Raw genomic sequence first — 23241 nt, 5'->3', positions numbered from 1 at the left:
AACGCCATCCCTCCCTCTCCAACAAGGATAACTGTAGACGCTGTCATCATTAGGAAGGCCCTTCTGCTTATTAGAGGGTCTCCTGTGGTGGGGTTAGGAATCCCAGCCGTGCTGCTGCAGATGTTCTTTAGTGATAGCATGACTGGGGAAAAGCTATTTCAGACATGGAAGTGAAACTGTTTAATCAGAGATTGGCCTTCAGTGGTTCTGAGAAACGCTTTGTCAGCCGTAATTCCCTGGAGGAGGACATTGGTGTGAGGGGTTCCATTCTTCCACTTGTATGTTTTTGTCAAGACACCTGGCTTTTCACATAGGAAAGAGGACAGGAGACTAAAGTGGATGCCAAGCGTCGTTTCCACCAAGCAGAGGGATGAGATCTGTGTGTAAAAACTCGTCTCTCCCAGAAAGTCTGGCAATTGCTGAGCATGGATGCTCTGGGGGAATGAATGAAAGAGCAAAGAACCCTGCACCCACCCGCAGCTGTCCTGGGAAGTGCCTCCAGTGCCCTTGTCTTTGCTGATCTTCACATTCCCCTACACACTCTGTACTGGAGCAACTTGCTGTCCTTCAGAAATAAACCCTTCCACTGCCCCCCTGCAGCTTTGATGCATTCAGTACCGTGGGGCAGTTTTTCCAGATGCAGCTGCCCATGGCTACTGGCCATGGCTCCTGCATTGGGTGACAGAGTGGAGAGGAAGCTGAAGGAGCAGCTATGGTCAGCCCAAAGCCTGTTCCTTGCATTACCAACCCTTCCATTCTGCAAATCAAATCGTCTCACGGAGCCTCTCACAGGCTTTGGTTTCCTTCACTGATGCCTTTTCATTTCCATGTTTGTTCTATTCCCGTTCCCCAATGAAGGCTTCTCCTGAGTGCTGGGATGAAAGGCCCCAGGATTTCCAGGACAGGAACACAGCCCTATGGCAGAAAACTCAGCTCCAGTGCTGGTCAGGTCCAGAACAGGCAGTGCCGTCACCCTGGGTCACTCTGGTGGGTCTGTTGGAAGAGTTGATCTCAGGCAGAAGCTCCAGCCATTCTCAGCTGAATGCCTTGGGCTCAGGTGCATGAGGACAGGCCAAGTCCTTCTCTTCCCCTCCCTCCTAAGCTCACCCCGATTTTGTGTTGATGTTGCCTCCCCAGGTGACTGTGTTTGCTGCTGGCCAAGGAAGCCCAAGGAGGGAAAATGTCTCCCTGGCCCTGGGGATTGGCCAAAGGCTCAACATGTGAGCAAGACATGGTATTTATGCAGCAGAATGAGTGTGCAACGCTGATCAGTAGGGTGAGACAGTGGTGATGTCCTTAGAGCCCTCACCTTGGAAAGGCAGAAGGTCTGGGCTGCAGGGAAACATGGGTCACAGCTGCAGGAGGGAGGAGCCAAGCACAAGCATTGCAGCTGTGCTGGGAACAAACATTTTCTCCTCCCCATTTCAGTCTCTGCTCCCCTTGCAGAGTCCTTGCTGGCAGCTCTGCTCTCTGAAGTCTCTGAGGGGATTCGTGGGGGTTTCTCAGTCTTTTTCACTCCTGCAGGATGAGTGGTCACAGCAGGCGCCTCACATATCTCCTCCTCACTGCCTTCCTGAGGCAGCCACTGGGTAAGCATTGCCTTGGGCTGGAGGCACAATTCCTCTTTTCTCCAGCAGACCTTCAGCCCTGCTACAGTTCTCTGTGGGGAGAATAGGATGGATCAGCTTTGTAGGAGTTTCCAGGACCCTGGCCCAGCTGGAGATGTCCTGGAGGCAGCAGAGGAGGGCCAGGCGCTCCAGGCTGTGCTCTGGACTCCAGGCAGCACCTGAGTGGAGAGCGAAGGCCTGGGTGAAAGCCCAGCTCTTCTCTGGGGTTTTCCTTGCAGGAGGGAATTATTGTGCTGAGAGAGCCATGCTGAGCTGAGATCTCCTGCTCAAAGGCACCCCCTGCCTTGCTCTTCTGACCCCTGGAGCTCTGGCTGCTGAGCCGGGCACAGGGAGCCTTCTCCTCCCACATGCCATTTGCCCTCTTGGTTTGCATCTCAGAGCCTTTCCCTGCAGAGCTGCTGACCCTTGCTTTCCTCCAGGCACCCTGGGGCAGATCACCGTCACCCAGCAAGAAGGACCAGTCACACTGAAACAGGGAGACACCTTTCAAACAAACTGCACTTACCAGACTTCCAACTTTTATGGCTTATTTTGGTACCAGCAGAGGAAAGGCCAGGCTCCCCAGCTGGTCTCCTATCAGGCAGGATCTGGCTCCAAGCGGAATGGCCGTTTCACCACATCCCTGAACCCCACAGAGAAATCCAGCCTCCTGCAGCTGGAGGAAGTCGAAGGCTCTGACAGCGCCGTGTACCTCTGTGCTGTGCAGGACACGCTGGTGCAGGAGCTGCCTGGGCTGGGCAAAAACCTGGGGCAGGGAGGGGCTGGGGCTGGCAAGGCTGAGCCTGGGGGAAGGCTTTATTCTGTGCTGCTTCTGCCCAAGGGGCTCTTGGTTTCCACCAGGCAGCAGCCAGAGCCATGGGCAACATTTCCCTGCTGCTCCATGCTGGCCATGGCCACAGGACTGTGGGATTGTGAGGAGATAAACATGGAGCAGAAGATGGGGAACATTCCAACAGCTGCTTCTTTTCCACTCCTGCCATTCTGCAAATCAAAGTATCTGCTGGATGAGCAGGTTCCCCTGGTCATGAGCAGGATGTGCCCTGTCCTTCTCTTTCCCTCCCTCCTCAGCTCAGCCCAATTATCCCTTGTTGTTGTCTCCCTTGGTGGGTGTGTTTGCTGCTGGTCTTTTACCCCATCCTGCCTGAGGCCACTCTCAGGAGAAGTTCTGGATGGTTTTTGCCTGGTCCCCTTCCTGTGCAGACTGGGAGCACACAAACAAGGCCATGGCTGTGCCTGGACCTTGTCCTTACCCAGAAGATTCCAGACCTGCTGTCCTTGTCCTTAGGTTCCTCAGCAGACTCCAGGGTTTTTTGTGTTCCCATGCAGGTTCCTTCCTTGTTTGTTTGTGAGCAGCTCTGTTTGGGCGAACTTGCTTGTGACTCCAAACCTGTGTGTGATTCCATGCAGGTGTCCGTGATCCTGTGTGTGTGTGTCCCCATCCGTGGGGCATGTGCTCTCACACAGGGACACTCTCCACTGCTCTCTCCCTGACCCCACAGAGCAGCAGGTTCCCAGGGCAGGAGGAGCTGGAGTGCAGCTGAATGGTGCTGGCCCCCGGCTGCTGGAGATGTGCCCAGGGCAGAGGCACTGACCCACCAATCTCCTTTTCCTCCCCCTCCAAAGCACCTTCTCCTGCACACTCGGTAACAGAGCAACTTGCTCGCCTCCAGAAACAAAGCCTTCCACTGCCCCCATTTCTGTGATGGGTTGTCCTCAACTGCCACAGGCTCAGCTCCAATATCCAGCCTGGATGCATTCAGCACCACGGGGCCCTTTTTCCAGCTGCAGCGAACCATGGCTCCTGGATTTGGTGATGGAGTGGAGAGGAAGCTGAATAAGCAGCTATGGCAGCCCAAAGCCTGTTCCTTGCTTTACCAGCCCTTCCATTCTGCAATTCAAATCATCTCCCAGAGACTCCCACACCCCACACCAGCACAGTTCCAGCCAGAGCGAGAGGACGGCCCTTCCTCAAGACCTCACGGGGCTGTTGATGCTTTCTGAGCAGCTGTGGGCAGACACAGCAAGGCAAAGCCGGATGGTCACTGCGCACAGAGCAACAAGAAGGATGTTGCCCAAAGAGAGGGATGGTGCGCAAAGAAGAGACCATGCAGGAGCCTCTGTCTTTCCCTTCTGTGAAAGGAGAATGGTCTCCCGTGACCTCTTCCTCTTCTCCACCAGAGCTGCACTATTTCCTTGGAAAGCATGGGCAGCACCCAATAATGAAGGACCACACGGAGGCCAGGATTGAATGCACCAGAACTTTAATGAATAAGAAGAGGGAAACCAAGTCAATCCAAGTGGAAGTTAGAAGTACAGGGAGCCCAACAAGCAGCTTAGGGTCTGAGATCATTGGCTGTAGAGAAGTTCCCATGTGATTTCTGACAATCTGCCCCATGAAGGGAGAGGAGACAGAGGGTCTCCACCAGGCTGGAGTTTGGGGACTTCGCTGTCAAGGGGAACCAAACAAAGGGAAGAAAGCCAAAACCATTCAATTATCCTGGTGTCCATGATGAAAGATCTGGTCCTCAGCTGATGTTCTGAGTTCCTCAAGGTGTCTCCTTTGGGCTTCTGCAACATCCTGTTCACAGGCGGTACCTCCTGCCACAGTAGCGTCCGGCAATGCCAGAGAGGTCAAGGCCCCCGGAGCTGATGGGCACTCCCTGAGAGCTGAGGATGCTGCCAACAGCAGCGGAGGTGGAGGAGCCCACAACGGTGTTCTGTGGGAAGGAGCTGAGGATGGGTCCGGGCAGGGTCACCACCACGGGAGAGGGCTGGATGGCGATGGTGGAGCTCTGGCACTGCCGGACACAGCACTCGTTGCAGCTGCTGGCCAGTGGGCACGGGCCGCAGGGCTGGCAGGGCTGGCACGGGTTGCAGCAGGACATGGCTCAGAGTCACAGGGTACCTGGGAGAGGAAACAGAGAGGAAACAGAGCACAGGAGTGTGTGAGGAGCAGCCAAGTGCCCTACTGAGTGGGGATGAAGAGCATTCAGACTCACCTGGTTCCCAAGGAGAAGGAGGCAAAGGAATGAGGGAGCAGGGACTCGGGCTGGCTTTTATCCCTGCCCTTCATTGCCGCAGGACCAGAGGCACCTTTGCAGAAGCAACAATTTTCTGACAAACTCACCTAGAATGCAAACCATCACAGCTGATGACATGGACAGGACTTTTGTTTCCACCACGGATGCCTTTTCATTTTCACGTTTGTTCCATGCCCATTCCCCAATGAAGGCTTCTTCCGAGTGCAGGGATGAAAGGCCCCACGATTTCCAGAACAGGAACACAGCCCTATGGCAGAAGACTCAGCTCCAATGCTGGTCAGGTCCAGAACAGGCAGTGCCGTCACCCTGGGTCACTCTGGTGGGTCTGTTGGAAGTGTTGATCTCAGGCAGAAGCTCCAGCCATTCTCAGCTGAATCCCTTGGGCTCAGGTGCATGAGGACATGCCAAGTCCTTCTCTTCCCCTCCGTCCTAAGCTCACCCCGATTATGTCTTGGTTTTGCCTCCCCAGGTGCGTACGTTTGCTGCTGGGTTTTCTCCCCATCCTGCCTAACACGGCCCTTGGGAGAAATTCTGGACAGTTTTGTGTCGTCCCCTCTCTGTGTATGCTGTGAGCTCCTTCCAGGCTCAATCCTCTCCCTTGCAGAGCCGACACTCCCCTGAGATCAATCCCACACTGTTCATAGAGGGGTCTCTGCCAGGTTGAGGTCTCCTCCCTAGCAAGTGCTCCCGTGGACGCCCTTCACTGTCTGTGTGCAGGAAGAAGAGCTTTGAGACTGTGGTTCCTCTCTTTTGCAATGGAAACCATTGGAAGGGGGGAAACAAGAGCCCTCTGGCAGTGCTGACACCCTCCCAGTGTGTGTCAGGAGAGACTTGGTACCCAGGCAGCAGCCCCAAGAGCTGTGACACCTGTGCTCTGGGGACTTTGCCCATCCCGGGAATGGGTTTCCACAAGAAAGCCCCGAGTGGTGGAACAATGGACGGTTAAAAACTGGTGCAGGATTTGAGAGGTGGAAATGCCCTGGCACATCCAGCATGGAAGAGTGATTTGCATATGTTTAATTACAAATTTGAAAGTACATTCAGAGCCTGGATCGAGGGAAGGGAGAGGAATGTAAATGATATTGAGTGTCTTATGCTGGGAATAACAGCCAAAGGGAGAGGTGCCAGACACTGCCAGTTCTACCTGGAACCAGAGCAGGATTTGGTGAAACTGCCACAAGAACGCGGCACGGCTGCACCACGAAAAGGTCAGAGTGAGTAGAGCAACCCAGGCCCTTTCCTAAAGCAGTGGGGCAGCTGCTGGGATCGCTCCGGCAATTCAGGTGAATCCCTGACAAAGTGAAGCGCTGAGCAAAGTGGAACACAAACCCGAGGGAGGAACCACTGCTCCCGTGTCTGCTTGGAGAACCCTTCCTGGGGGGGTTGGTGACCCTTCCCAAGCGCTGCTCTTTTGAACATTGTGAGGCATTTGGAGTTTACCCAGGAGCAAAGAGAGGGAAGGGGGGATTGAGAATTGGAGTTCAGCCCCACCTAAGAGGGCTGTAAGGTGGGTGAGAGGAGCACCGGGGGAACTGGTGGCTTCTCATGCCCTGTGATGCCCAGGGGCGCGTGCGCTTTGGTGAGAGATTGTGCAGGGCAGCGGGGATGGGTGGGATGGGGTGAATCTCTCCGCTCCCACTGAGGCCCTTGCAAAGCCACTTCACTTTCTGTGGAAAGCGCGCCCCAGAGCTTCCTTCACTTCTCTGTTCCTGAGTGTGTAAATGAAGGGGTTCAACAGAGGAGTTATAACTGTGGTGAAGGTATTGACGAGTTTGTTCCGCTCCAGGGAGTTGTGGGCTGATGGCTTGACATACAGGAAGACGGTGGAGCCGTACCAGATCGTGACGACACCGAGATGGGCAGAGCAAGTGGAAAAGGCCTTTTTGCGGCCATGGGCTGACTGGATTCTCAGGATGGAAGAGATGATGAACGCGTAGGAGACCAGGGTGCCCACACAGGAGGCCACCACAACAACGATGGAGACTAGGAAGCTTGCCAGCTCCACGGGCCACGTGTCACTGCAAGAGAGGGCGAGGCAGGAATCGATATCACAGAGAAAATGATTGATGACATCCGGCCCACAGAACGTCAGCCTGGAGGTCAGGAAGGCCAGCAGGGAGATGGCCAGAAAGCCTCCCAGCCAGGAGCCGAGCACCAGGCGAGCAGAGAGGCCCCTGCTCATGAGGGAGCTGTACCTCAGGGGGCAGCACACGGCTAAGTAGCGGTCATAGGCCATGACAGACAGGAGAAAACACTCAGTGGAGCCCAGGGAGAAAAGAAAGAATAACTGGAGGATGCAGACACGGAAGGAGATGGTCTGGCTTGTTCCCAGCAGGACTCCTATGGCTTTGGGAACAACGCCCGTAGTGTACCAGATCTCCAGAAAGGAGAGATTGCAGAGGAAAAAGTACATTGGCGTCTGGAGTTTCCTGGTTGTCCACACGAGGGCTATGATGGATGTGTTGCCCATTATTGTCAGGGAGTAGATCAGGGCAAATAGCACCGCAAGGGAGACCCGGAAATGCCACGTGCCTTGGAAGCCAAGAAGGATGAACTCTTCCACACTCGTCCCATTTTCCATGTCCTCCCATATGTCCAGGTCCATCTGCAAAGATGGAAAAATTTCTGTGAGAGTTTGATGCCTGTGCTGGTCCCTCAGGTGCTCCTGGTAGTGAGACAAAGCCATCACCCTGAAAACGTGGTTGATGCAGAGGATGGGAGAACAGCATCTGCCCCAGGTTCCATTGGTCAGGGAAATCCTTTGCTGCAGAGCCATGTTTGGAGAACTAGACCTGATCCTGAAGGCCAGGCCTCCACCATCCGATGTACATGGAGAAACATTTCCCGGAGCACACACACAACCATCTCATTTAGAAGAAAATATCTGCAATCACCTCTGGGAAATGAAAAACCAGTTTAGGAAAGGGTGAAGAGCTGAGGGTCTGCAGCTCCATGAAAGGCTGTTGCAGTGAGGGAGAGAAGAGCCCATCTCCACTCCTCAGGGCAGCCAGTACTGGTCTATGGTTTCAGCCCATGGGACCGAGGGTGTCTCTTTGCTTCCTCCCACCTTTCAGCACAGGAAACTTTTTCAAATCCCTCTATGGCCTCCACTGACATCAGATTCTCAGCACAGCATGGGTGGGATATACCCCGCCACCTCAGGGACAGGGGCAGGACTTCTGCTGACCAAGGAGAAAGATCTATCATGAAATGCTCCTGTCCTGGGTCCTCCACTTGCTGTCATTTCTCAGTGGGCAGAGAAAGGGCACAAGGGAGATAGAGAATCCTACAATAGTTTCGGTTGGAAGGGACATTAAAGATCCTCCATTCTAACCCCCTGCCATGGGCAGAAACACCTCCCACTGGACCAGGCTGCTGAAGGCCTCATCCATCCTGGCCTTGAACACCTCCAGGGATGGGGCAGCCACCGCTTCCCTGAGCAACCTGTTCCAGGGCTTCCCCACCCTCGTCATGAAGAATTTCTTCCTTATGTCTAATCTAAATCTTCCCCCTTCCAATGTAAATCCATTCCCTCCCATCCTATCACTCCAGAACTTTGTAAAATTTCCTCCGCACCTTTCTCTAGACCCTTCAGGTACTGGAAACTGCTCCAAGGTCTCCCTTGACCCTTCTCTTCTCCAGCCTGACCAAGCCCAACTCGCTCAGCCTGTCCTTACAGGAGAGGTGCTCCAGCCCTCGGATCATCTTCTTGGCCTCCTCTGGACCTGTTCCAACAGTTCATATCCTTCTTACGTGGGGATTCCAGAACTGGACACATGACTCCAGGTGGACATAGATCATCTCAGCTCACACACAGTGCTAAAAGACATCTAGCAATATCAGGTTGTCTCCCAGGAGCAAGGCAGGAGTCTAAAGAGAAGCTCAGATGGGTCAGTTGGACATCTCAGCTGGGGCAGAGGAGCTGTGCCTCAGTGACTAAAGACAAAATTCTCTGAGCTGAATCCCTCTGCGGAAAAGCCACCCCCGATGCAGGGTGTGATCTGTGCCCTCCCTGCTGACAATGGAGGATTCCTGACCAGTTCCCTGGGAGAGAACTGATCTCAGCCTTGGCTGGGTGTGTAAGAGAGATGGGGTAGAATCCCCTCCTGAAGAATCCCTTCCTCTCCTTTCTTCCTCCTTAGGAATTTACATCCCACAAATCTCCTGTTGTTGCTAAAAGACAGAGTAACCCCCTTGAACTGTCTCTCCGTTACTGTTCACAGCATTGGAGCTCTGTGCTGTGGGTCTGGGGAGGCTTCACTCACCGGCTCAGCCAAAGGAAATGATCCAGGTGACATCTCTTCCTGCACCATCCTCCAGGTGAAGAAAGGGTCCACTTGGCTGAGGGAAAACATTGGGAAGAGTCTGATTTATTGGAGGAGCACCGGAGCCGTGATGCCAGGAGAAACAGGGATAAACAGCTCCCCCCTTGCCCACTCACTTCTCGCTGTAGACAACTGCCTGAGGTTGTGTCCTCTCCATCCACCCAGGAGGCAGTAACGGCTTCTGCTCCCACCTTTTCTTTCCCCCTCACAGACACCACTGCACTCCCCCAAAGGGGACCCTGTGTGCACGCAGGCTGTAAACTCTCTCCCGTTCAGCTCCACGCAGGGAGAGCAAACATCAGAGTCACCAGCATCGTTAGCATGAAACTATCCCACACCCACCTCCTGGACTCACTGAAGCTCAACCTGCCCAGACTGAGGAGATGTTTTCTGTTTTCCCTCTGTGCCCCAGGGAGTTTGATCTCCGAGGGATCTCCTGCAGCTGGTGCAGCTGGATGAGGCTCTCTCTTCACAAAGGCCAATTAAAGAGGAGGAAAGCGATTCTCTGGAGTGGCTGGGTGTTTGTTCCTTCCCCAAGTTGTGGTTCGTGAACCTTGTCAGGAGCTCAGTGCTCTCTTGTGTGGCCAATAAGTGACATGTAGGGAAGGTCTGACAAAGCCGAGTCCCAGGAGACTGGGAGTGAGAAGCAGTTGGTGCTGGATGCTAACATGATCCTGACACCTCCTGGGTGGCCCCTGTGGTCACCTGAATCCACAGAGAGTAAGGGACGGGATTCATGTCCCTCAGTTCAGAGCCTGTGGTTGTAGTTAATGCCTCAGCCTTCAGGCTTCCCGTAAGTGAAGATCTAAGCACAAAGTCAGACAAGATTTGAGTAGGGGGAGAACTGATCTCTGCCTGCAGAGCAGGGTCTCAAGTGAGCGACCCATCTTTGCTCCTCTGATCATCATCAGAGAGAAATAGTGCTTTCAAGCCTCAATTCAGCCCATTCAGTAGATGCTGTCTGACACATGAGGCGATCCATGCCTTAGAAGCACCAGCTTTTCTTCCATGGACACTCAGGATGAACTGGACAGCAGGCTTAAACAGCACACAGACACACAAATCCAGTGTGCCTGGGACAAGCCAGACTCCCCTCAGGCTGCAACCACTGAGTCTGGGACACCACAAATGATACCAACAGACACGGGTAAGACAGGCACTCAGGCTCTTCAAAGCGATCCTTAAATGCCATTTATTAGTGCTGGGCCTAGAGAGAAAGAGAGGACAGTTCAGGTACCCTTCCATCCCTCCAGGTGCTGGGAGCTTTGAGCTGCTCAACATCAGCTGCTCTCACAGAATGAGAGAATAAGGAAACACAGGAGGTGGGAAGGGACCTCTGGTGGTCATCTGGTCCAACATCTCATCCACAAAACTGTTGACCCATTTTAGTCAGTTGAGCGTTTTCCTCAAAGGAAGAAGTTCTGCTCCTCGTTTCAGTGTTCAAACATCCCAGCCCCAACAGTTGTTCACCGCATGGCAACACGTGCCAGAAGCTTCCACATCCCTGTTCCTTGGGGGGCAAATCACAGGGGTCAGCAAGGGGACAAGAGCCATGTAAAGAACCGCTGCTGCTCTGTCAGGAGATGGGTTCAATCACCGTTTAAGTAAACCCAACCTCTGGCAACCAGGCCCTTGTCTGAGGTGGAAAACCTGCATGGATCCTGTGCTCTTCCTCTGCCTTTGGAAGGTCTCCTGAGTTGGGCAGGCAAACCAGGGCTCATGCCAAGAGTCACAGCGGCACCCAGGCAGTGCCAGGGCCAAAACTCTCCCTGGTCAGTCAGGAGAAACGCCATCCCTCCCTCTCCAACAAGGATAACTGTAGACGCTGTCATCATTAGGAAGGCCCTTCTGCTTATTAGGGGGTCTCCCGTGGTGGGGTTAGGAATCCCAGCCGTGCTGCTGCAGATGTTCTTTAGTGATAGCATGACTGGGGAAAAGCTATTTCAGACATGGAAGTGAAACTGTTTAATCAGAGATTGGCCTTCAGTGGTTCTGAGAAACGCTTTGTCAGCCGTAATTCCCTGGAGGAGGACATTGGTGTGAGGGGTTCCGTTCTTCCACTTGGATGTTTTTGTCAAGACACCTGGCTTTTCACATAGGAAAGAGGACAGGAGACTAAAGTGGATGCCAAGCGTCGTTTCCACCAAGCAGAGGGATGAGATCTGTGTGTAAAAACTCGTCTCTCCCAGAAAGTCTGGCAATTGCTGAGCATGGATTCTCTGGGGGAATGAATGAAAGAGCAAAGAACCCTGCACCCACCTGCAGCTATCCTGGGAAGTGCCTCCAGTGCCCTTGTCTTTGCTGATCTTCACATTCCCCTACACACTCTGTACTGGAGCAACTTGCTGTCCTTCAGAAATAAACCCTTCCACTGCCCCCCTGCAGCTTTGATGCATTCAGTACCATGGGGCAGTTTTTCCAGATGCAGCTGCCCATGGCTACTGGCCATGGCTCCTGCATTGGGTGACAGAGTGGAGAGGAAGCTGAAGGAGCAGCTATGGTCAGCCCAAAGCCTGTTCCTTGCATTACCAACCCTTCCACTCTGCAAATCAAATCGTCTCGCGGAGCCTCTCACAGGCTTTGGTTTCCTTTGCTGATGCCTTTTCATTTCCATGTTTGTTCTATTCCCGTTCCCCAATGAAGGCTTCTCCTGAGTGCTGGGATGAAAGGCCCCAGGATTTCCAGGACAGGAACACAGCCCTGTGGCAGAAAACTCAGCTCCAGTGCTGGTCAGGTCCAGAACAGGCAGTGCCGTCACCCTGGGTCACTCTGGTGGGTCTGTTGGAAGAGTTGATCTCAGGCAGAAGCTCCAGCCATTCTCAGCTGAATGCCTTGGGCTCAGGTGCATGAGGACAGGCCAAGTCCTTCTCTTCCCCTCCCTCCTAAGCTCACCCCGATTTTGTGTTGTTGTTGCCTCCCCAGGTGACTGTGTTTGCTGCTGGCCAAGGAAGCCCAAGGAGGGAAAATGTCTCCCTGGCCCTGGGGATTGGGCAAAGGCTCAACATGTGAGCAAGACATGGTATTTATGCAGCAGAATGAGTGTGCAACGCTGATCGGTAGGGTGAGACGGTGATGATGCCCTTAGAGCCCTCACCTTGGAAAGGCAGAAGGTCTGGGCTGCAGGGAAACATGGGTCACAGCTGCAGGAGGGAGGAGCCATGCACAAGCATTGCAGCTGTGCTGGGAACAAACATTTTCTCCTCCCCATTTCAGTCTCTGCTCCCCTTGCAGAGTCCTTGCTGGCAGCTCTGCTCTCTGAAGTCTCTGAGGGGATTCGTGGGGGTTTCTCAGTCTTTCTCACTCCTGCAGGATGAGTGGTCACAGCAGGCGCCTCACATATCTCCTCCTCACTGCCTTCCTGAGGCAGCCACTGGGTAAGCATTGCCTTGGGCTGGAGGCACAATTCCTCTTTTCTCCAGCAGACCTTCAGCCCTGCTACAGTTCTCTGTGGGGAGAATAGGATGGATCAGCTTTGTAGGAGTTTCCAGGACCCTGGCCCAGCTGGAGATGTCCTGGAGGCAGCAGAGGAGGGCCAGGCACTCCAGGCTGTGCTCTGGACTCCAGGCAGCACCTGAGTGGAGAGCGAAGGCCTGGGTGAAAGCCCAGCTCTTCTCTGGGGTTTTCCTTGCAGGAGGGAATTATTGTGCTGAGAGAGCCATGCTGAGCTGAGATCTCCTGCTCAAAGGCACCCCCTGCCTTGCTCTTCTGACCCCTGGAGCTCTGGCTGCTGAGCCGGGCACAGGGAGCCTTCTCCTCCCACATGCCATTTGCCCTCTTGGTTTGCATCTCAGAGCCTTTCCCTGCAGAGCTGCTGACCCTTGCTTTCCTCCAGGCACCCTGGGGCAGATCACTGTCACCCAGCAAGAAGGACCAGTCACACTGAAGCAGGGAGACACCTTTCAAACAAACTGCACTTACCGGACCTCCACTTTTGATGCCTTGCTCTGGTACCAGCAGAGGAAAGGCCAGGCTCTCCAGCTGGTCTCCTATCAGGCAGGAGCTGGCTCCAAGCGGAACGGCCGTTTCACCACATCGCTGAACCCCACAGAGAAATCCAGCCTCCTGCAGCTGGAGGAAGTCGAAGGCTCTGACAGCGCCGTGTACCTCTGTGCTGTGCAGGACACGCTGGTGCAGGAGCTGCCTGGGCTGGGCAAAAACCTGGGGCAGGGAGGGGCTGGGGCTGGCAAGGCTGAGCCTGGGAGAAGGCTTTATTCTGTGCTGCTTCTGCCCAAAGGCTGTGCAGAGGTGGCTTTTGGTATCCATCAGGCAGCAACCTGAGAAATGGGCAACTTTTCCCTGCTGCTCTCTTCTGGCCATGGCCACAGGACTGTGGGATTGTGAGGAGAGTTGAACATGAAGCAGAAAAATGAAACGTGAAGCAGAAGATAGGGAACATTCCAACGACTGCTTCTTTTCCACTCCTGAGAATGTTGGCAACTCAGCGGTGAGGGATGATGCCCAAACAAGTGGGCCCAAAGCGCGTTTGCTGCTGGGTTTTGTCCCAGTCCTGCCTAACACGGCCCTCGGGAGAAATTGTGGACAGTTTTGCCTCATCCCCTCTCTGTGTACGCTCTGAGCACAATGCCATAGCAATGCCTGGGCCATGTCCATTCCCAGAATATTCCAATCCTTCTGTGCCTGGCCTGGAGTTACTCAGCAGAGTCCACACTTGGTTGTGGTCCCATGTGGGTTTATTCCTTGTGTCTGTGTGAGCCGATGAGGGGTGGGGGGTCCCAGGGCCAGGGCCCAGGGTGGGGTCAGCGGTGCCTTCTGCGTCTCCTGCAGAGCGGGGGGCAGCCTGGGCTCGCGGGTGCTGGCAGGAGCAGGTCCAAGGGCTGCCTGTCCCTGGCACGGACAGGGCTCCCCCCCAGGGCACTGCTCTCTCTCGGCAGAGCCTGGGGGGCAGAGCCTGGGGGGCACAGACCCCGAGAGGCCGCACTGGAGCAGCAGGGAGGGGCTTGGGCTCCACCCTCGGCGCTGGAGCTGGGACGCCTCTTGGAGCTGGCAGGGGCAGCAGAGGGCAAGGGGAGAGCCTCAGGTCCCTCCTGCCCGCACGCACAGCGGGACATGGTCCTCCTTCTCCTGGCAGCGCTGCTGGCACTGGCAGCGTCGGGTGAGATGGCAGCGGGAGGCTGGGCAGAAGGAGGCACGAGGTTGTGGCGCTGCGGGTGGAAGGGAGCAGCCGGGAGGGCTGAGTCCCTGGGGCCCTGGGAGTGTTTGTGTCGGGAGAGCAGGGGCTGCGGGTGGGGACGGCAAAGGATGGGGGCAGCTCCGGAGGGATGGGCACGCAAGAGGAACCAGAGCTCAGCCTGAGCGGGCAGGGACCGAGCCTTCCTGACTGTGCTGCTGATGCAGAGAAAGCCTGCGAGAGGGAGCTCTGCTGGGGAAGGGAGCGATGGGGCGCATGGGAGCTGCTCTGCCAGGGGCACTGGATCCCAGGGGACCGATCTCTGTGGGGATGGGGAAAACCTTGGAGAGGTGGGGAGGTGGAGTGTAGAGAAAGAGCCGGGAGTGTGGCTGAAAAGCAGGGGATGTGGGGTCCGAGGAGTGCAGAGAGGACAGTCGGGGCAGTGGGGTCTGTGATCAAGATAATGGAGAGACAGACGGACAGGTTGACAGGCAAGCAATCTGAAAGCTCTTTCTGGCTTCCCAGGTGGTGCCCAAAAGGCCTCTGTGCTCCAGTTCCCAGCACAGATGACCATCCAGGCAGGACACAGCGCAACTCTGCACTGCAATTTCTCCACAAGCGATAGCTATCTCAACCTCTTCTGGTACCAGCAGCACCAGTCCCAGTCCCCTCATATGCTGCTCTGGGTGAACAAGTACAAAGCTCGCGTGGATTCAGGGAGGTTCACCTCTCTGATGTCTGCAGAGAACACCCAGGTGTTTCTGCAGGTGCAGGATGCAGAGCTCCAGGACAGCGCTGCCTATTTCTGTGCACTGAGCCCACCCTGGTGCCCAGAGCGTGCAGCGCTGCACAATAACGTGGGGGGTGCTCTGGGGAGCGGTTCCCTCCCTGCCGCTGCTTGCCTGGAGCTCTGAGCTCAGCCTGCCCAGCAGCAGCACCTGGGGCTGAGGGAAGGTTGGGCCTCTGCCTCCCCAGCCTGGGCTGCTGACAGAGCTCTCCCTGTGGAAGCAGAGAGTTTTTTATGTCCAGGAGCCCCTGGACTCCACCGAGGCTGCAGATGTTGAGGCTGGGCACCAGAAGTTCCATTGTAGGGAACCTGTACAATACTACCTCGCTCCTGACTTCAATGTAAACATCCTCACTTCCAAAGGGAGAGAAATGCAGAAGAAAAATTAGTTTGAAAGGGATTTCCAAGGGTTCTCTTTCCACCCTCCTCAGCTCATCGCAATTGTCCCTTGTTTTTGCCTCCCCAGGTGGGTGCCTCGTGCTACTAGGTTTTAACCTCAACCTGCCCGACACTGGTGTCACACCCCGATGGAGACAGAGTAGGACTCAGTACTGCACTTAAACAGTTAGCTTAATATCTGTAATGTCACAATTCTAAGTCAAAAGTATAAGCTTTTATATAATTCTATATCCTATAGCAGTGGCGCTTCTGATAAGGGAACGGTGGATTGCTTCGCGTCCCCCTGCTGGTGCCACCTCCACCAACTTGTAGGGATCCAAAACACTCCAGGGTCATACCTCAAGCCTTTTCCAGTGCACGAAAACCACAGTTTCCACATCCATAACTCATCCAAGTACAACATATGTGGGTTTCTATTCACAAATCTTATTAATACTCCTGCATTCAGGATCCCCTTTGATTCTTTGTTCAGTGGCTGTGGTATAACTTTGCTATATGCACACACTTGCTTTGATAGGCAGGACGGGGTGGCCAGGGGCCAGTTTAGTCACTCTGGTAGGCAAAGGAGTGGCCATAATGGTTATTCTCTACTCATCTGACTGCATTACTTTGATGTGGCCAATGATGCAAAGTGGCCACCACACTTTCCTCTTGCTCCCCTCCATCCTGCAACTCTTCAGCATCTTCAAGGGGGAGCGACATGTGTGCCTGTAGTGACAGAACAGGGGTTTAAACTGAAGGAGAGGAGATTTAGGTGTAACAGAAGGAGGAATTGTCCACACTGACGCTGGCACAGTTCCCCAGAGGAGCTGGGGGTACCCCATCACCGGACCTGTTCAAGGTCTGGTGGGTGAGGCTTCAAACTACCTGATCTACCTACAAACGTCCCTGTGTGTGGCAGAAGGGTGGACTCAACGATCTTTCAGTGTCTGTTCCAACCAACCGTTCTCTCAGTCCATGCTCCCATGATTCTCTGAAAGCCTCAGCCTTCCCCGACGGGGCCGCTGCTGCTCTGCTCACTGGGGCACCTCGCCCCACCCAGCCCCTCTTGGCCAGGGCCCCGAGCATTTTCAGCACCATCACCACTGCAATCGCCACCAAGAATTCACATTGGAGTTGGCAGCGGGCTTCTTCCAAGCTTGTCCATTGTTTCCCCCAGAAATCTCCGCCAGCACTGGGAAGCCATCCTGCAGAGTCAGGAGTCTGAGCTCAGTGCAGACAGGAGAAGCTGATGGAGAGAGGACTGAAACCCTCACACTCTCTCCCCGGAATCCAGACCATGAGGCTGTTGTAGAGGATTTCCCTCCACACCAAATACAGAGCCATTTGTACTGTGGGTAAAGTCCTGGAGATAGGAGGAAAGCCCATAGAGCCTTGTCCAGACCCACTGGGGCTCAAGGGTTGCCAAAGTCACAGCTCAGAGGCAGTTGGGCTCTGTTTTGGAGCTGGGACCGGGGAAGGATGGATCTCAGCCTGTGCAGCACTGAAAAAAGGAGTTGGTGGGGAGGGGTGGGGTGTCCAAGCTCAGGGACTTGGGACACAGGAGCGTCAGAGCAATGCCAAGAACAAAAACAGGGTGGGTGGAGAACGGACTGAGAGCAGCCCTGAAGAGAAGGACTTGAGGAGCTGGTGGATAAGAAGCACTGCAGGAGCTGACAACGTGAACTCACAGCCTAGAAAGCAAATGGTATTTGCAGAGCAGAACGTGTGCAAGAGTGTGCTCAGAAGGTGCAGACCCTGGTGACCCCCTTAGAGCCCTCACCTTGGCAAGACAGAAGGTCTGGGCTGCAGGAGCAACACAGGTCACAGCTGGAGGAGGGAGGAGCCAAGCACAAGCATTGCAGCTGTGCTGAGAACAAGCGTTTTCTCCACCCCATTTCAGTCTCTGCTCCCCTTGCAGAGTCCTTGCTGGCAGCTCTGCTCTCTCGGAGCTCTGAGGGGGGGTGTGGGGGTTTCTCAGTCTCTCTCACCCCTGCAGGATGAGTGGTCACAGCAGGTGCCTTCTTTATCTCCTCCTCACTGCCTTCCTGAGGCACCCACTGGGTAAGCATTGCCTTGGGCTGGAGGCACAATTCCTCTTTTCCCCAGGAAACCTCTACCTCCCAACAATTCTCTGTGGGGAGAACAGGATGGATCACTTTGTAGGAGTTTCCAAGACCCTGTCCAGCTGGAGGAGTCCTGGAGGCAGCAGAGGAGGGCCAGGCACTCCAGGCTGTGCCCTGGTCTCCAGGCAGCACCTGAGTGGAGAGTAAACCCTGCGTGAGAGGCAGATCTCAGCCTACATGTGCAGGGATCGAATCTTCCTGACTGTGCTGCTGATGCAGAGAAAGCCTGCGAGAGGGAGCGCTGCTGGGGAAGGGAGCGATGGGGCGCATGGGAGCTGCTCTGCCAGGGGCACTGGATCCCAGGGGACCGATCTCTGTGGGGATGGGGAAAACCTTGGAGATGTGGGGAGAAGGAGTGGAGAGAAAGAGCTTAGAATGTGACTGAAAAGCAGAGGATGTGTGAGAAGTGGAAGGAACGTGCAGAGAGAAGAGTGCAGGGCAGAGAGCTCAGCCTTAGAAGAAGTGGGAAAAGGGAGCTGGGGAGTGGGGACAGTGATCAAGGCAATGGAGAGACAGATGGAATGGCTAATAGGAAAGCAATCTTAAAGCCCTTTCTGGCTTCCCAGGTGGTGTCCAAAAGGACTCTGTGCTCCAGTTCCCAGCAGAGATGACCATCCAGGCAGGACACAGCGCAACTCTCCACTGCAATTTCTCATCTAGCTATGCAAATTTCTTCATCCTCTGGTACCAGCAGCATCAGACCCAGTCCCCTCAGATGCTGCTCTGGGTGACAAAAACAAAACCTCGCGTGGATTCAGGGAGGTTCTCCTCTGTGCTGTCTGCAGGGGACACACAGGTGTTTCTGCAGGTGCAGGATGCAGAGCTCCAGGACAGCGCTGCCTATTTCTGTGCACTGAGCCCACCCTGGTGCCCAGAGCGTGCAGCGCTGTACAGTAACGTGGGGGGTGCTCTGGGGAGCAGTTCCCTCCCTGCCGCTGCTTGCCTGGAGCTCTGAGCTCAGCCTGCCCAGCAGCAGCACCTGGGGCTCTTTGTTCAGTGGTATAAAAACTCAGCGGGTCGCAGCAATTGTTGGAGACCTCAGCTACAAGGAGATAACACTGTGTAAGCTCTCCCATTTGTCCAGGGACCGGATGTCCAAATCCTCGCTGTGAGGAACGGCTCCTCAGCGAATGCAGATCCGGATGATGATGATGATCATCATAGACTCAAAGAATCACCAGGTTGGAAAAGACCTCTTGGGTATCAATTCCAACCATTACTACCTGCCACTAAACCACGTCCCTGAGCACCTCGTCTACCCGTATTTTAAATCCTTACAGGGATGGTGGCTCAACCCCCTCCCTGCGCAGCCTCTGCCAGGGCCCCATGACCCTTGCTGTGAAAAATCTTTTCCTGATATCCAGTCTGACCCTCCTGTGGCACAGCTGGAGTCTGTTCCCCCTTGTCCTCTCACTTATCACTTGGGAGAAGATTCCAGCACCCACCTCTCCACAACCTCCTTTCAGGTAGTTGTAGAGAGGAATAAAGTCTCCCCTCAGTCTCCTCTTCTCAAGGCTAAACAACCCCAGGTCCCTCAGTCGCTTCCTGAGTGTAGAAGGGACTTGTTCTCCAGCCCCTTCTACAGCTTCCTTGCTCCTCTCTGGACTCACTCCAGAGCCTCAACATCCTTGTTTTCTAGAGAGGCCCAGAACTGAACACAGGATTCGAGCTGTGGCCTCACCAGTGCCGAGTCCAGGGGCAGAATCCCCTCCCCGGACCTCCTGGCCACCTGGCTGTTTCTGATCCAAGCCAAGATGCCATTGAACTTCTTGGCCACCTGGGCCACTGCTGGCTCATTTTCAATTGAATGTCAACCAACACCCCCAGGCCCTTCTCCTCCAGGCAGCTTTCCAGCCACTCTTCTCCTTGTCTGTAGCTGCATAGGGTTGTTGTGCCCCAAGTGCAGGACCTGGTATTTGGCCTTGTTTGAGACCTCCTGCCATTGGTCTCAGCGCAGCGGTCCAGGCTGTTCAGGTCCCTTTGCAGAGCCTCCCTACCCTCCAGCAGATCGACACCTCCTCCCAGCTTAGTGTCATCTGCAAACTTGCTGAGGGTGCACTCAATGCTTTCATCCAGGCCATTGATAAAGATACTGAACAGGACTGGACTCAGCACTGAACCCTGGGGGACACCACTGGTGACGGGACTCCAGCTGGAGTTAAGTCCGTTTACCACAACTCTTTGGGCCCGGCCATCCAACCAGTTTTCCACTCAGGAGAGTGTGTGCCTGTCCAGGCCAGAGGCAGCCAAGTTTCCTAAGCAGAATGCTGTGAGAAACTGCATCAAAGGCTTTATTGAAGTCTAAAAAGACTATGTCCACAGTCTTTCCCTCGTCCAGGAAGTGTATCACCTTGTCATAGAAAGCAATCATGTTATTTTGGCAGTCCTGGAGATAAGATGAAAGCTTGGACATGCCTTGTCCAGACCCACTGGGGCTCAAGGGTTGCCAAAGTCACATCTCAGAGGCAGTCGGGCTCTGTTGCTGCGCTGGGCTCAGGGAAGGATGGATCTCAGCTATGACTCCCCTGCCTGTGCAAGAAAAGGAGTTGGGGGGTGGTGAGGTGACCAAGCTCAGGGACTTGGGACACAGGAGTGTCAGGGCAATGCCAAGGATAAACTCAGGGTGGGTGGAGGATAGACTAAGAGCACCCTTGAAGAGAAGGGCTTGAGGAGCTGATGGATAAGAAGCACAATAAGAGCTGACAATATGCACTTGCCACCCAGAAATCCATCCTGCAGAGTCAGGAGTCTGAGCTCAATGCAGACAGGAGAAGCTGATGAACAGTGGACTGAAACCTTCACACTTTCTCCCCAGGTTCCAGAACATAAGGTTGTAGAGGAGCAACATGGGTCGCAGCTAAGAGGAGGGAGGAGCCAAGCACAAGCATTGCAGCTGTGCTGGGAACAAGCATTTCTCCTCTCCATTTCATTTTCTGCTCCCCTTGCAGAGTCCTTGCTGGCAGATCTGCTCCCTCAGGAGGGATGTGGGGGTTTCTCAGACTCTCTCAGCCCTGCAGGATGAGTGGTCACAGCAGGCGCCTCACATATCTCCTCCTCACTGCCTTCCTGAGGCAGCCACTGGGTAAGCATTGCCTTGGGCTGGAGGCACAATCCCTCTTCTCCCCAGGAGATCCTCAGACCCCTGTCCAAAGACACCCCCTGCCTTGCTCTTCTGATCCCTGGAGCTCTGGCTGCTGAGCCAGGCACAGGGAGCTTTTTCTTACACTTTGTGTGCCCTCTTGGTTTGCATCTCAGAGCCTTTCCCTGCAGAGCTGCTGACCCTTGCTTTCCTCCAGGCACCCTGGGGCAGATCACCGTCACCCAGCAAGAAGGACCAGTCACACTGAAACAGGGAGACACCTTTCGAACAAACTGCACTTACCGGACCTCCACTTTTGATGCCTTGCTCTGGTACCAGCAGAGGAAAGGCCAGGCTCCCCAGCTGGTTTCCTATCAGGCAGGAGCTGGCTCCAAGCGGAACGGCCGTTTCACCACATCGCTGAACCCCACAGAGAAATCCAGCCTCCTGCAGCTGGAGGAAGTCGAAGGCTCTGACAGTGCCGTGTACCTCTGTGCTGTGTGGGACACGCTGGTGCAGGAGCTGCCTGGGCTGGGCAAAAACCTGGGGCAGGGAGGGGCTGGGGCAATGACCCTGCTGCTCTCTGCTGGCCATGGCCTCAGGACTGTGGGATTGTGAGGAGAGACACCTGGAGCAGAAGATGGGGGTCATTCCAATGACTGCTTCTTTTCCACTCCTGAGAAGGTTGGCAACTCAGCGGTGAGGGATGATGCCCAAAGAAGTGACCCTGCAGGAGATCCCAGCCTCCCCTTCCTCTGTGACAGGGATAGGGTCTCCTCGTTCCCTCTTCTTCTCAACCAGAGTATCACCTTTCTCCTTGGAAAGCATGGGCAGCACCCGAGAAGGAAGGAGCACGCGGGAGCCAAGCTTGAATATAGCAGAACTTTAATGAGTCAGAAGAGGGAAACCAAGTCAATCCAAGTGGAAGTCAGAAGTACAGGGAGCCCGGGGAGCAGCTTAGAGTCTGAGATCTTTGGCTGTAGAGAAGTTCCCATGTGATTTCTGTCAATCTGCCCCATGGAGGAACAGGAGACAGAGGGTCCCCACCAGGCTGGTCTTCCTGGGACCTTGATGTCAAGGGGAACCGAAGCAAACAAGGAAAAGGGAAGAAAGCCAAAACCATTCAATTATCCTGGAATTATCCACAGCTGATGACATGGACAGAACTTTTGTTTCCATCACGGATGCCTTTTCATTTTCACGTTTGTTCCATGCCCATTCCCCAATGAAGGCTTCTTCCGAGTGCAGGGATGAAAGGCCCCACAATTTCCAAAGCAGGAACACAGCCCTGTCGCAGAAAACTCAGCTCCAGTGCTGGTCAGGTCCAGAACAGGCAGTGCCATCACCCTGGGTCACTCTGGTGGGTCTGTTGGAAGTGCTGATCTCAGGCAGAAGCTCCAGCCATTCTCAGCCAAATGCCTTGGGCTCAGGTGCATGAGGACATGACAAGTCCTTCTCTTCCCCTCCCTCCTAAGCTCACCCCGATTATGTCTTGGTTTTGCCTCCCCAGGTGGGTGCGTTTGCTGCTGGGTTTTGTTCCCATCCTGCCTAACATGGCCCTCGGGAGAAATTCTGGACAGTTTACCCTCATCCCCTCTCTGTGTATGCTCTGAGCACACAAATAATGCCATAGCAATGCCTGGGCCGTGTCCAGTCCCAGAATATTCCAATTCTTCTTTGCCTGGCCTGGAGTTACTCAGCAGAGTCCACAGTTGGTTGTGGTCCCATGTGGGTTTTTTCCTTGTGTCTGTGTGAGCCGCTGAGGGGTGGGGGGTCCCAGGGCCAGGGCCCAGGGTGGGGTCAGCGGTGCCTTCTGTGTCTCCTGCAGAGCTGGGGGCAGCCTGGGCTCGCGGGTGCTGGCAGGAGCAGGTCCAAGGGCTGCCTGTCCCTGGCACGGACAGGGCTCCCCCCAGGGCGCTGCTCTCTCTCGGCAGAGCCTGGGGGGCAGAGCCTGGGGGGCACAGACCCCGAGAGGCCGCACTGGAGCAGCAGGGAGGGGCTTGGGCTCCACCCTCGGCGCTGGGGCTGGGACGCCTCTTGGAGCTGGCAGGGGCAGCAGAGGGCAAGGGCAGAGCCTCAGGGCCCTCCTGCCCGCACGCACAGCGGGACATGGTCCTCCTTCTCCTGGCAGCGCTGCTGGCACTGGCAGCGTCGGGTGAGATGGCAGCGGGAGGCTGGGCAGAAGGAGGCACGAGGTTGTGGCGCTGCGGGTGGAAGGGAGCAGCCGGGAGGGCTGAGTCCCTGGGGCCCTGGGAGTGTTTGTGTCGGGAGAGCAGGGGCTGCGGGTGGGGACGGCAAAGGATGGGGGCAGCTCCGGAGGGATGGGCACGCAGGAGGAACCAGAGCTCAGCCTGAGCGGGCAGGGACCGAGCCTTCCTGACTGTGCTGCTGATGCAGAGAAAGCCTGCGAGAGGGAGCGCTGCTGGGGAAGGGAGCGATGGGGCGCATGGGAGCTGCTCTGCCAGGGGCACTGGATCCCAGGGGACCGATCTCTGTGGGGATGGGGAAAACCTTGGAGAGGTGGGGAGAAGGAGTGGAGAGAAAGAGCTTGGAATGTGACTGAAAAGCAGGGGTGTGTGAGATGAGGCAAGAAGCTGCAGAAAGTAGACTGCAGGGACAGAGAGCTCAGATTTAGAAGGGGAGGGAAAAGGGAGCTGGGCGGTGGGGACAGTGATCAAGGCAATGGAGAGACAGACGGATAGGCAAGCAATCTGAAAGCCCTTTCTGGCTTCACAGGTCTTGCGCAGAA

General features: G+C 55.1%; 2 protein-coding genes and 2 gene segments (V, D, J or C); 2 read left to right on the top strand and 2 right to left on the bottom strand.

Annotated features, from left to right (window-relative positions):
• Positions 1–1368: 1368 nt before the first annotated feature.
• On the top strand, positions 1369–3219 carry LOC128854469 (T cell receptor alpha variable 1-1-like). The segment is given in 3 exon segments: positions 1369–1589; positions 2048–2365; positions 3128–3219. Coding segments are annotated over 3 exon segments (474 nt in total).
• Positions 3220–3951: 732 nt separating this feature from the next.
• On the bottom strand, positions 3952–4579 carry LOC128854602 (feather keratin Cos1-2-like). Its single transcript, XM_054088640.1, has one exon. It carries the CDS (start codon positions 4511–4513, stop codon positions 4211–4213), a length of 303 nt encoding a protein of 100 aa, XP_053944615.1. The 5' UTR covers positions 4514–4579; the 3' UTR covers positions 3952–4210.
• A 177-nt stretch (positions 4580–4756) lies between these two features.
• LOC128854583 (olfactory receptor 6F1-like) lies at positions 4757–13035 on the bottom strand. 2 transcript variants are annotated; one of them, XM_054088626.1, is made up of 3 exons: positions 12913–13035; positions 8935–9010; positions 4757–7274 (listed from the first exon to the last, which is right to left on the bottom strand). In XM_054088626.1, exons 2-3 carry the CDS (start codon positions 8980–8982, stop codon positions 6330–6332), a joined length of 993 nt encoding a protein of 330 aa, XP_053944601.1. In that variant the 5' UTR covers positions 8983–9010; positions 12913–13035; the 3' UTR covers positions 4757–6329. The 2 variants fall into 2 exon arrangements, with proteins under 2 accessions (XP_053944601.1, XP_053944599.1); XM_054088624.1 differs by lacking the exon at positions 12913–13035 and having other exon boundaries at positions 8935–9024.
• LOC128854600 (T cell receptor alpha variable 1-2-like) lies at positions 10878–22490 on the top strand. The segment is given in 2 exon segments: positions 10878–12368; positions 20710–22490. Coding segments are annotated over 2 exon segments (465 nt in total).
• Positions 22491–23241: the final 751 nt, after the last annotated feature.

The sequence above is a fragment of the Cuculus canorus genome, chromosome 25 (genome assembly GCF_017976375.1).
Source record: "Cuculus canorus isolate bCucCan1 chromosome 25, bCucCan1.pri, whole genome shotgun sequence".
NCBI lineage: Eukaryota > Metazoa > Chordata > Aves > Cuculiformes > Cuculidae > Cuculus > Cuculus canorus.
This window is presented reverse-complemented; position numbering and strand designations above follow the sequence as displayed.